The following is a 13,992-nucleotide window of genomic DNA, read 5'->3' as shown; positions in this document are numbered from 1 at the left end:
TGACTTCGGTGATTGCTGTTGATAATTTTCAAGTGACTATTTGAAAAGTAAAGGGAAACACATTGGCAGTCGGGCACTTCCGCTCAAGCCGCTGAAACACAAGCGAATGTAATCTTTGTAAATGCAGAGTGAAGTCCAATCCATCAATCAGAGGGCCATTACAATAACTGGTCCGAGGCTTTAAAACCGCTCGATGCCCTCGTGGCGCATTCAGCTCTTCTCCGCAATCAAATGATAAAAGGTAAACGGGCCAACTCTGACAATATGAGGTGTTTTATGAGTTTCATCTGGGACACAAACCAACTTTTAATGGGGCACGTAAGGACGGGAACGGCCGCGGTGTGTTCTGAAACATCAAGTATCGCTGATCAGCGTCTCCCAAGTAAAGCCGTTACGGGAATCTCCAAAGGCACGGGGGCGCGGGTGAATGAGCGCGTTCATCCTCTCTAATTTCGGCTGTGAGGAAGGAAAGATTTCGGATATACGAAAGGGAACTTTTTCCGCAACTGCCCTCTGCGAACGCACGCCGAGGCCTCGATAATAATAAAGTGTGAGGAATAAAACGCAGGAGGAAAGCCCGTAGCTACCCTAGCAATAACGACAAGAAGGCTGAAAACTACTTTGGCACATGGATGGAAGTAAGGCATCTGTATCATTCTAGAAAAAATTGTTGAAATGGAGCATTGTTCCCAACCGGCGAAAAATGTCAAAACAGACCTTCGCTTTATAAAAAAAATAATAAAGAGTAGGAATCTGACAGCACGCTGCACTCTGGTCATGCTTCATACTGGCAAAATGAGACAGCAAAATAATGTGCGGCCATAAAAAAACTAACAAAAGGCAAAAAAAACTATATTGAACGTTGAAAAACCGAACAGAGTCTGTCACTGTGTCACAAAGTTGACCTGAATGTAGATATTGCAATGGTAAGGAACAGGGTGAAGGGGGAGATGTCCACAATCCAGGCTCGGGAGCCGCGGGCACTCATACCTGAAACACACACACACAAAAAAAACATGATGTGTTTGACTATGTGCACAGTGTAGCAGAGCCTCTATTTCCACTCTCTCACTGCAAAGTCATGTTCCTCAAGCTAAAGGAACCTTAACTTTAGTCTGAACCGGATCTCAATCTTCACTAATTATTGGTATTTCATCACCTAAATCATCAGGTTTGAGCGTTCACGTGCAGCTTTTAGTTTCCAGTCGAGCGAGATCAATCATTAGCGCCAGCAGCAGCCCGACAAATGACACGGCACCGCTTCGCATTATGTCAAGAGTCTGTAACTCGCAGAAATTGCCATCAAAGGATCTAAATCACTGGTCTCGAAAGTCAAAAGAATATTCCTCCAATAATCTGATATCCTCTGACAGCTCCAGAACGTATGACTTAATGACGCCAGCGCAAGCCCAACAAACGCTCGCATGAATGATGAATACGGTGAAATATTTTGCTGAGCTTCTGTTTGGGCCGGTGCGGATGATGTACTACATTCAATTGCGGAAGGCCGCGTCTCGCGCAGGCTGAAGAGCTATGAATCTGTTTTAGGGGCCGTCTGCTGCTGCGCCTTCTGTGATTTCCCTCTGCATGTCATCTTGATAAGCTGATTTGAAGTGTCCCATAGTTCCCGCGTGTCACATTTTGGAGCCGTTGAATCTCTTTTGCTTTTGCCAAGACTACATTTGTGAGCTAAGATTCGAGCACAGTATGCGTTAGATGCATTTGTATCAAAAGTATGGACTTATTTAGGATTTTTTTGAACAAGGAATGGGATTGTCGTTCAGAGATGGCGTTAGCTGAAATGACATCAGCTCCAGCGAAGAAACCGAGACGAGACGCGCACATCTAGAGGAAGCTACCTCCTAAATCAGAGACTTCCGCACAGCATTTTGTTACAAGGCTTTCGTAACGGGCCGAGAGGCGAAGCCCGAAGTTTGGGGGAAAGTTTTTTCGAGTGCATCAGAAAGGGGTTGCGAGAACGTTGACACGCTGTATGACTGTGACAACTCATTATCTCCAGGGGGACCGCTGCTGTCTCATGTTCTCCGAGACTGTCACACCGGGGCGAACACGGCAGACAGTTCAATTTGTAAGGTGCATGCAACATTGATGACAGTGTTGGTTGGTCAATCTGTCTGCATGCCAATCCCGTTTTGCAGCAATAAAAGCAAAAAGACACTTGCAATGATGTTATATTGTGACTGAAGTATTGCAATGACACCTACTATTTTTTTTTTTGTTGCTGTGTATAAAACCCAAAACAGATAAGTTGAAAACCTTTTAGTTCAAAATAACACACTTGGCTTTTCAGATCATAAAATATGCATACTGGTGTGTCACAGGGGTACTTAAAATGTGGTAAAAACATATTTATGTCCTGGCTTATGACTGAGCTTAAAACATTTATCAAGGGAACTAGAGGGACCGGGACCCTGATGCAGTTTGCTCTCATTGCCAGATTTTCATGACATGATCTACATGAGAGGGTTAGTTCACAGGAATAACTCACAGTTTTGCAAAAAAATAAACAAAAAAAAAAAGTTAACCACTTCTGATGTTTCAGCCGTGTCTATAAACCTTCAGTTTTCCACACGGATGTGTTTCCCCCAACATCTTTTACTTTGAGGTATCCAAAGACCCTCTGCGAGAAAAGTAAACTGTTTTGAGTGAAATATAAAAGAGGAGCCAACCAGGACTTCTATTTCTCTCCGCTGCTGTTTTCAGGGCTTCAACACAGAGCCTCAACAATGCAAAGAAGCATTAAGAGCAGAAGAACCCCCCCCCCCTCCACACCCCCCCGGAGTCCCACAGGACGGTAATAGCATCTCGAAAAAGAGCGAGCCGGCGACAGAGATGGATTGTGCTGCATATTTCAGCAAAATATAAACCCAGAAGAGCCCGATGGGGGCGGCTGGGGACGTGAGTAATGGCGAGTCAACGGAGGACAAAATGTCCCTGTCAGATTTAAAAAGTGTTAAGTGACTTCATTTGCAGAAGTGGGTAAATAATAAAAAATAGAAATTTTGAGAGAGTGAGCTCCCGGTGAATTTACACGTCAAAAATTTTGTCAGCCGGCTTTGTTCCTGCTGAGCGGTGGGCCCATCAGCGCATTTCAAGAGTCACTATCCGATTACTCCCCCGAACTTTGTATTTTTAATCGCATAACCACTACGGCTTGATAAAACGGCGGCTCTTACTTAGTTGATGGATCCGTATGGGTTCGGAGGCGGGTCCCAGTCCTCCTTCGCTCAGCGTCTGAATGCGGATGATATAGTCATCATCGTCCTCGGGGAGGGTCAGCTCGGCTGTTGAATTGGCCGTTGTGAGTGTGTTTACCTCTTTGTGTCTCTGTCTCCTGTATGACAGCTGAATGGGGCAGAGAAACGAGCAGGATGACACATTGTAAATATGTATTCTTGCAGCCTGACAGCTTTGAGGTGAGGTCCGCGCTCTTCCTCAGGCTGATGCAGAACAGGAATAAACATGTTACTGCGCCGCATATTGGGGAAGTAAAGCTCACTTGATAGCCTGTAACTTCTGACTCTGATTCCATTGCCACCACGGGTTCCCAGTAAAGAGACAGCTGAGAGCCAATTAGGGTCCATTCAACATTCAGGGGCGGTTGAGCCGGCGCTGCGTGAGAGAAAAATAATTAATTTGTACGTGTCAGCACGGAAATATATCTTTTAGTCTCACATCAATATACTACAATTATCACATTTTTCCTATTACTTCCAAGAATGAGATATTTCCACTGTCAAACCACTATCAGACTTTCTATTAATAAGCAGCTTAAGGAAACTCCTCTAGCGTACAGGTGTTTAGCACCTTTCACGTGCCATTTTTTGCAGCTGTGTCCTGTTGTTACTTATTATTATTTATCATCCACACTACCTCTGCAATAACATGCAAATATGCAATCCCTGTAATTTCTGTTTACACACCCTCTCTGCACTTAATCCACTATAGTCATTTTATCCATACAGCCCTGTTTACATCCTCCACAGACAGTTTTGGAAAAGTTTCAAACATTAATGGCAAAGTTTTTGTGTATATATATATCAGTGAATGTCAGATGGCAAACATCCAGCCCACCACAGTTTTCCATCCAGAATATAACTGAATTCAAGAGTTCATTTTTGAGAAAGTGGCTTTTTTAGGTGTACGTTAATCCGAACACGGTGAGCACATACGTGGCCGGTGTCTTCAGTGAGTCATATTCCCGGGGACGAGCCAAAAACAAATGCAACGTTGCACGTGACGGAGTGATTGACAGCCTCACAAATATGAAGCCGAAAACATCGCAATCGCCCCCTAGTGGCAGTACAGGTAATATGAGTCTGTTAACGTCGTTAAAGGGGAACTACCGTTTTTTACAACCTGGATCTTATTTCTGGCATATAATACGATCGTTTACTCACCCATATAACTTTGGTGTCATTTTTAGTCCTTCGGAAGATATTTAGCTCCAGCGGCGCACCGCGTATATCCATATAGTAGGAGTGACTGGGGCACCGAAACGCAGCCTCTAAATAACACATTATCTGCCGCAAAACTCACGAATATTTTGTTATGATACGCTAGTGCTATTCCCGGTTGAGTCCGGAGTTACCTGTTATCATCAGCCGGGGATCTGTAGATTGACCTACTAACTTCTGATAGTTTTTTGCAACATGGCTGAATATTTTTCCAATTCTGAGGTTGTGGATGACGACTTTGTTTGTGATGGAAGTCCTTATCGTTTTGAGCCAGAGTATACAGATGAGGAGCTCGTTGAAAGGAGGATGCGGAGGAAGAGAGAGGAACAGCTGGCTAAAGAACAACAAACCGCTGCACGTCCACGAATAGATAACAGGTAACTCCAGACTCAACGGGGAATAGCACCAAAATATTGGTGAAATGAATGAGTTTCGTGGTAGATAATGCGTTATTTAGAGGCTGCGTTTTGGTGCCCCAGTCACTTCCACTATATAAATATACACGGAGCTAAATATCTTCCGCAAAAAAAGGCCAAAATGGCACCAAAGTTATACGGGTGAGTAAATGATCGTATTATATGGCAGAAATAAGATCCAGGTTGTAAAAAACGATAGTTCCCCTTTAAGGAAAATTAATATATCAAATAATAATATATTACATAGGATACAATATTTATTTTAGTTTACTTTATGAGAGCATCTGGCCTTCACAGTGTCAGACGAGAAAAAGTCTGGCCCTTGGACAAATGTAATTGATGACCCCTGGTATATACTGTGTACGCTTCTATTTTGTTTGTTAAAAAGTGTCTTGGTTTTGCACGTCACGTTGCTCACATGCGCCTTAAATTGCACCCCAGGGACAAATAAAGTTTTCTGAATCCGAATCTTACATGTTAGCTTTAACATGTCCTGCAAAAGCTACGAATAGACGTCAATCAAACCGGATATAATCCCCACCTGTGATATTATAACATAACTATAATAGCTGATATACGCTTCCTCGCGTGCGGCGCAACTTACGCGGCTTTTTCGTCGTGACATTGATCGCGGGGAGGAATGGGCTGGTGCCGGCCGTGTTGAAGGCGCTGACCGTCAGGAAATACTGAGTGTTTCCCGCCAAGCCGCCCACCATGGCCGAGGTTTGGTTCCAAGGCACTCTGACTTTCCCCATGGTCTCCGGTTTAGTGTCGTCCTCCCAGTAAACCACCTATTTGAGTCACGAAATAAAGAGAGAGAGAGAGAGAGAGAGAGAGAGAGAGAGAGAGCATAGTCATTTCAGGACACGACTCGTGATATATGGCTTTTAATTGGAGAGAAACGTGCACGTAGACACCATGTATTTTTAACGCAAGCGGCGGCGCGATGTTTGTAGTTGCTGAGAGTGATGTGGTGATTTTAAGTGATCGCCTCTGGGTGTATCCTCTGAAGACCGATCATAGTTTAGTTTCAGCTTTCCCAGCAAGATATTTGATCCAACGCTACAAATCCTTCTTTAATGTACTTTTACAACTTTCTTTCTATTGTTTGACACCAGAAATTAATTACCATTCAACCGCCGAACCTACTGATTCATAATATTTAATTAATAGGATGTCAGAAATAATGATAAAAAGTCTAATTTTGCCCAAAGAGCTCTTGAAAACAGAAAAAAGGCTGTTAGGATGAAGCTTTTAATCTTAACAACTGAATCAATTCATCAGTCATGAAATTAAATAATCAAGATGTGTTTGTGTAATACAGCATGAAATATTTATGTTCCTTCCAACATAAATCTGATTAAAATCGCTTTTAAAATTCTTATTTCTGAGGATCAAGTTTCAATTATCAATCATAAAAGTAAGTGATTATTTAATAATAATAATTATAATAATTAACCGAAAAATATAAGATCCCAGAGGACGTCCATGCCTCATTTATTTACTTTTCTGGCATCATTATTCTTACATCACAGAGGTAGCTCAGATATGAAACGGCGTAGAGGCACACTATCCCGGAAAGAAATATTAAAAAAGAACAACCGCGTCTTACATCTGAGCCCTTTGATCGCTGTGATTATTCAGTCAGACGCATGCAGACGAGGCAATCAAGATGTCCCAGTTTCTGAAGGTGCAATCAGCTGTTTTGAGTTTAAATGCACCAGTTTAATATTTCTATTTTATTTAGAAACCAAGAACAAAGCAGTAGATTAATTCCTGCTGTAAGTTTCTTTTTTTTTCCAGTTTTCATTATGTGAGAAAAAAACATGATTTCTTGGTATTTTCTGACACGGGCTCCGGTGTCGAGCTGCTATCACGAAGCTTGTGTATCACGATATCCCATAAACGACGGCAACATGAAAAGGGGCGCGGACGGGCAATTTTCTTTTGTTCTCCGGAAAAAAAATAAAAAACGCTCTGACATGTTTTCCTGTCGTGTCGCCACAAAGAACTGTATAATTTTGGCTGCAACAGTCGCCCAACTGAAACAGCCATCGCCATGGCGACGCAGAGTTTGGAAGTGATGGCTCTGAGGTACAACATGGGTGATGACAAGCATTTGAATTGTGTGATTTCTGTTTCCATTTACCAGAGTAAAACGTACCTCATAGCCCAGAACCCTTTCAGGGGTGAGGGAGACAGCCTGCCAATTCACCTCAATCTCAGAGGCTGAGACGCTTCTGGCCCAAACTCCCGCTGGCATCCCACTTGGCTCTGAAAACAGACAACAGGAGACTGAGCCCCGCCGCCGCCGCCGCCGCCGTCTCCAGACCGCACAGAGACGAGCAGAACAAATCTCTTGAATTTTTACATGCATATAACTGTGCGGCATTCTTGTTGATCTCCTCTCAGATGAATCATCACACACAGGTGCTGCTGGTAAATAAACTAACACTACACAATGACCCCCCCTCGGGATGCTGAGAGGCAGCACAGAGCTAAATCCTAACTGATTTTCACTTCAGCACATCTACTCATAAGAGGGTTTTTACATACATGTGCTGCAATTTCCGCTCATTTTCTGCTTTTTTTTGTGACTTGTGAAAAGATTTCTACAGATTTATTTTCCTGCATGCCGCTGAGGCCAATACAGAAGATGCACCAAAACCATTTTAATGATCTTTGTCCTCTTCTAAAAGGGGAAAAAAAGCTGTGCAGCGTCGCTAAGATCCCACCTCCTTTTCGTTCCTTTACCTATCTCCGCAGAGTAGATGGTGACCACGGGGCTGAAGGGACCCTGTCCTTTGATGTTGTAAGTGCCAACCTTGACGTGAAACGGGGAGAAGGGCGCGATGCTGTCGTTGCGGTACACGTAGCGCGACGCGCCGGGGGCCGAGGTGGCCACGTGGGTCCAGCTGACCTCTCCGAAGGCGCGGAAGGCGATGATGTAGCCGAAGCTCTCACCATTCTGCAGTTCTTCGGGAACAGGCTGAGAGTGAAACACAAAACTATAGTGATATTAAAACATATACAAACCACTCCCGTTCACGCCACCGCTGGGCTCGCGCAATCACCGCGGGGGGCGCTCGGGGCGCCGCAAGAAGAGCACGACCCGCAAATTGCTTTAGCAACCCACCTGGTGAAAAGAAACGAGCAGTAAAATATAATTTAAAAAAAAAATTAATAAAATCTAAGCTCATTACAGAATCTTGGTGCAGCTTTAAAATGAAACGTCATTTTGCATTTAATGAAATGAGAAAACGGAAACAAAGAGATAGCCCAGCGCCTAATGACTTCTTTAATATCAACATAATTTTTCAGCTACATGACTGGCTTAGCTCCCTGCGATTCTTTTTGACATTATAGATACGACTGAACAGCAGCAATTCGTCACAGATCAAAGCCTAATAGATGACAATAGCTGTCAGATTCAGTGTTCTTCTTTTGTATAGACAGCTGCTGCCTTACACGCAGACTCTAAGACGTTACAACGACTGCGGCGCCAGACTTCAATTGAACCCAAATGTTTGACACGCGAATCCAAACGGAGCAGGTGTTTTGATTTACAAAAGACACATCCAGTGCCTCGCTGGAGGATGAAAAAAGGCCGACTGCAGGCGCTATGAGTAACAGACTAGAGCATAAGACTGATGATTTACCTCCCACGTGATGACCAGTTCAGATCTGCTTCCACCTCCGCCACCCACATCACCTGGAGCTGCGTCTGGAACTACAAAAACACGGGCCGCGTTCACTTCTTCTCCGTGAAAAAAAAAAAACACACTTCAGAAAGCCGCACAAAAGGATGAATTTACTGGAATACCTGCATCCTCCGTCCTGGTCTTGACAGACACGGGACTGGGTTCTCCGACACCGACGCTATTTTTGGCCAATACCCGGAACTCGTACTCGACCCAGGCATTGAGGTCTACCACTGTGGCAGTCAGTGTGTTACCATCGATTACCTCTGGGACTAGAAAGAAAACAAAAAAAGAAAATCAATATACATATGAGCCATATTGTACATATAAACCTAAGCAGAGGGAGTAATAAACACTTGAAACACAACTAAAGCAAGACAACCCTGAACCAAGTACGAGGCTGGTCAATAACGAAAATGTTCAATGTGATCTGAGCTTTGGTTTTGAGTCGTGACTGTCTGAGGCATCGCTCTAAATACTAAGGCTTGAGTGAAGCACACAGGCCACTTTCTCAGACTCCTGCTGGTAAAAAAAAAAAACAAAAAAAACAAGCTGACCAAAATAAGTGGAATCTGTCTGAGGGGCTGCAGGGTTTGTTTGTCTGCTTTTTGTCTCACAATAAAGGTAAGTTCACCGCAGAGGCGCTGGGATCGGACTATATGTTACAGGGGTCAGGGTACATGAACGTCTTGAGGAGGTTCTCAGTCATCCAGGTCAACGTATACATCTGAAACAGCTGAAAACAAGGGTTGAGAAGACTTGCAGACTTTCTTGAAGATGTTTTAGTGGCGTCTTCAGTTCATAAAGACTGGTGGGGAGTCTTGCGGTTTTAATAGGAACATCTTTGGGTGCTGTGAAGTAAACTCATGCTCGGACATACGGGAGGAGCTCAGAGTAGAACCGCTGCTCCTCCACGTCGAGAGGAATCAGTTGAGGTAGCTAGGGCCTCCCGGGAGAGGTGTTTCGGGCATGTCCCACCGGAAGGAGACCTCAGGGCCGACCCAGGACACGATGGAGGGATTATATCTCTCGTCTGGGGACAGGGCTGTCTGGGCTTCCCTGCTGAAGACGAAGATCTTTGGGTGCTGCTCATCAGAAATTCGCGCAAACTTCTTGGATGAGTGGCGTAACATCTGCAAGAGAGTCTACAAGTCCAGCTGCGCTTCTTTTCAGCAACATTACCTGTTCAAAGATGTGATGCTAATAAAGTGAAACAAAGAAGTTTTAGTGATGTTTGAGAAGAGTTTAGGTATTCTCTCCACTTTGGCTATTTTGGCCCAGCTGAAGATCATCTGGCCCCGGCACCAAGGCCCTTCAGTTCTGGAGGTCAAATTAAAGTAAGGTAAGACTGTAAAGAGGTTAGGCGCAAAGAATGCTGTCTGCACCAGATACCAACGTTAACGGGTGACCAAGACAACTTTCAAATTACACTGGCCCGTGCCTCGCCTTAACATCATTTATTCGATTTGGCCGAAGCAGAAACGGAGCGATTAAGGCACAACACTGACTCATCTGATGCTTCTCCATTTGTGGTCCTGGCCCCACCAACCTGATTAGTGTTCATCGCTTACAGTTATCTATTCCTAACTTAATGCCGCGCATAATTCTCCGACCTGCTTGTGATACCTCGTATATTCATGCATTATCCCAGCCAACTCAAGTGCAATTTAACAACTCTCGCCCATTTTCTGCCTCTGTGCTCCTGCTCCTTCTTATAACACTAACTTTATGAGCCCACCGTACAGCCACTAAGCTTTTTTTCAGCAATGAATGCTTTGAATGCTGGCTTTATCTGTCCTTTTTATCCATTATCTCCCAAGTATAATGCATCACTTACCATCATGTACTCTTGTTTGTATTATGCACATATGCGGCATGTATGCTTTATCTAGATAAATGTATTCTGCTTCTCCTTTGTCCTCCTCCACTCCCTTCTCCTCAGCCCCATCTCCCTCTTTTTTTATTCCTGTCTCAGATTTCTTCCTCTTAAAAGGAAATTTTGCTCTGCCATTGTTGCCCCCAGTGTTTCCTCTGGGGGGTTTCAGGCTTTCAGACAGTCTGGACTTTTATTTATGCCATATACATGGATTGAATTAAATTATCTATCACCTTTTAACTCACATATGGGCAACTTGTTAGCAAACAGTGGCCTGTGTACACACCCTGCAGCTAGAGAGCAATCATTTATAGAGTCGTGTAACTGATGAAGTCCAATATTTTCTCTCCTTTTGCCTTTTGCCCGGCGTTAATTCTTGAGGGAAATCCCCGGGCTCTTTAGATGCTAAATGTTCCACGAGGTTCACCTGGCGGTTTCGATCTTTAAGTGAAAAATACGGAACGCGGACGCGCCATCCGCCGTTAGACCTCTCTTTGATGAAGCGACCCGGCTGTTGCAGATGCAACCGACACTAATGAGAGCGGCGAGGGCGAACCAACGCGGCGGCGCACACACCGGAAAACCCGAAAACACGGAGCTAAATCACGCAAGCGGGCTCTGCAGGGCTCGGGGGAACTGCATAAAGTTATGTGATTTATGCTTGGGTTCATCAATTCAGGCGACCTCTTTCCCACTACACAAAGTCGTGAGGTATAAATATATAAAAATATTGATTGCTGCTGCTTTAACTTGCATAAACTTTTTCCTTGGTATATGTTTTTTTATCCTACTTTCACGTCTAGTATGAATCAGTACTTTGCATTATATTATATTGAACAATTTGTGGCATTTAAATATTTTTTTTTAATGTACACTGTTGGAATAATTTTGTTTTCAGACACATTCCTCTTTTTATTCCTATTTATACACACCAGTTATATGTTTGGAAAGGACTGTTAAGTAAAGTTATAAAGATATACACTTTATCTATCAAAAATAAATCACCTTGTCACTTGTGAAAACAAGCGCAACTGGACTTGTAGACTTTCTTGCGTGAATAATGAAAATGTTCAATGTGGTCTGAGCTTTGGTATTGAGTTGTGACTGTCTGAGGTGTTGTTCTAAATACTAAGGCTTGGGTGAAATGCACAGGCCACTTTCTCAAACTCCTGCTGGTAAAAAAAACAAAATAAGTGGAATCTATCTGAGCAGCTGCGGGGTTTGTTTGTCTGCTTTTTGCCTCACAATAAAGGTAAGTTCACTGCAGAGGTGCCAGGATGAGGCTATATGTTACGTGGGTCAGAGTAGATGAACATCTTGAGGAGGTTCTCAGTCATCCAGGTCAACGTATATATCCGAAACAGCTGCAAACCATGGCTGACTGGACCTGTAGAGTTACTTGAAGACTTTTTAGACACTCATCTCAGTAGCTTCTTCATGTTCATAAAGACTGGTGGGGAGTCTTGCGGGTTTTAATAGGAACATCTTTGGGTGCTGCTCATCAGAAATTCGCACAAACTTCTTGGATGAGTTGTGAAACACCTTCAAGGAAGTCCAGTTGTGCTTGTTTTCAGCTGTTTTTGAAAAACAGCAACATTACTAGCTGGAAGACTGACGCAAATAAAGTGAAACGAAGAAGTTTAAGTGAGGTTTTAGAAGAGGCCTGTTTAGGTTTTCTCTTCACTTTGGCTAGTTTGGCACAGCTGAAGATCATCCGTATAGACAGCAGGCCCCAGTACCGGTACCCCGTACAGGGCCCTTCGGTTGTGGAGGTTAAATTACAGTACCTTGCCTTAACATCATTTATTCTATTCTTTTCTATTTCCATTTCACGGGCAACAGTGTATATGAATTTTGAATCTTAGCATGAAATCAGCCATCAGGATGACGAATTGTGCCAATAGCATTGATAAAATAAAAAGGTATTTCATTTTTGCAGGGGCTTTTGTAAAAAGAAATTCACACCATATGCTTTCAGCTTTTATACAACAAGAGCAGATGTCAGAGAAGCCCACTTGACCTGAGCGGATAAAAAAGGACGGTGGTTTTGACCGAGGCTGGTGTGCACAGAAGGCCATTAAAGTGGTTTAATTGAAATAATATAAAAGCAGCGAGCTTTTATATTGACCTCAAGGTCTCTCGGGTGAAGACCCTGAATGCCAACCATCTCCAGAGTCCTCGTTCTATAGCTGACCCTACACTCTGACCTCCTGCCAAAGAGGGGAGGAGAAAACGCAGAACCTCTCTTCCTGGGGGGGGGGGGTGTCTGTGAATTATCTGAATAACGTCACATGAGCTTTAAGAGGAAAATTCATCTGGGTTACCTGTGTTAACCCTCTGCCAGCCCACGGTGAAGGGAGTTCTGGTCTGAATGAGGTAATTGGTGATGGGGCTGCCGTTGTCTCTGCCGGGGCTCCACGCCAGCTGGGCCGTGCTGTCTGTCACTTCCTCCACCGTCACCGAGTCTGGAGGGCTGGGGGGGCCTGGCTCAATCACAGGAACAGACACTGTGAGGTATTCGCAGCATTGCAGAGACGACACTACAGAATGCAGACGTGAATGCGTACACGTACATCTGCATAAACCCCCCCCAACACTTCCGCTGAAATTATACTGCTACATAGCCTTTATATCCTGAAATCAACATCGAGCAAGAGGAACATTTTAAAAAAAGCCTTCGGTTTTAGAAGAAGCAGTGCCCTTCACAAGGAATTAAAAGTTAATTCAAGATTTATTCTCCAATATTCACCCAACTTGTAATCCTTCCCTTTCACGGTCGTCCCGGTAATTGATCGATGGAACCGCAGACGTAAGTAGATGCAGGGAGTCAAATTAAAAGGTAAAAGATGAACCAGCGCCTCGCAGGCCCAAAGAACCGGAGTTTTATCATTTATTTTCATTATCCCACCAATTAAGCGGTGTGATGTTTTACTTTAGCCTCATCTACTGTTTCCTGTTGTCGGCTCATCAGAAATAATGGACCACTGGAGAGCTGTGAGACAGACCGCAGAATAATAACGCCCCTAGCTCTGCTCGGCTCTGAAGTGCCTCCTGATCTGAAGCGAAATATTCGAATTATTTAAGCGTTAAATTATCATTTCAGTAAACAATCAATGCTCGGGAAGCGCAAACAAATGATTCCTTGTTTACGATCATGCAGTATGCATGTGCTTTATGATTAATGCATGTGCGTGAGGATTTATCAGGTTGCACTCAGTGAGCACAAGTAACTGCTGAAGTACATCTTTTTGTCTGCAGGAGCCTTGAACGCGCTGCCCTCGTATATCTGGCCTTAGAGCCCTAGCTTTGGAGATATTGATCTTTGTGAAACTCATTAGCGGCTCTTGATTAAAAAAACAAACTTTAATACACTGGCCTCATTAATACATATTAATGGGACACACAATCAAGGATCAATTCTTTATCTTCTTAATTATATTTCATTGGCGGAGGCAAGAGGGTGCTGTCAGTGTCTCGAGGGTGTTCAAATAATCTGTTATTAATATGGACAGACTATCTGA

The 13,992-nt window shown here is 43.7% G+C and overlaps 1 protein-coding gene across 1 annotated transcript in view; it reads right to left on the bottom strand.

Moving 5' to 3' along the window:
* Window positions 1–892: 892 nt before the first annotated feature.
* cntn3a.2 (contactin 3a, tandem duplicate 2) overlaps window positions 893–13,992 on the bottom strand; it is a gene marked incomplete at both ends in the record, with an annotated part of 34,363 nt that continues 21,263 nt past the window's right edge. The window contains 9 exons of the mRNA XM_084553352.1: window positions 893–990; window positions 3,198–3,366; window positions 3,521–3,633; window positions 5,499–5,685; window positions 7,059–7,168; window positions 7,649–7,883; window positions 8,554–8,624; window positions 8,718–8,867; window positions 12,796–12,954. Coding sequence (XP_084409478.1) covers window positions 893–990; window positions 3,198–3,366; window positions 3,521–3,633; window positions 5,499–5,685; window positions 7,059–7,168; window positions 7,649–7,883; window positions 8,554–8,624; window positions 8,718–8,867; window positions 12,796–12,954 — 1,292 coding nt within the window. The remainder of the gene's footprint in view (window positions 991–3,197; window positions 3,367–3,520; window positions 3,634–5,498; window positions 5,686–7,058; window positions 7,169–7,648; window positions 7,884–8,553; window positions 8,625–8,717; window positions 8,868–12,795; window positions 12,955–13,992) is intronic.

Source organism: Chelon labrosus (assembly GCF_963514085.1).
Source record: "Chelon labrosus genome assembly, chromosome: 10".
Lineage (NCBI taxonomy): Eukaryota > Metazoa > Chordata > Actinopteri > Mugiliformes > Mugilidae > Chelon > Chelon labrosus.
This window is presented reverse-complemented; position numbering and strand designations above follow the sequence as displayed.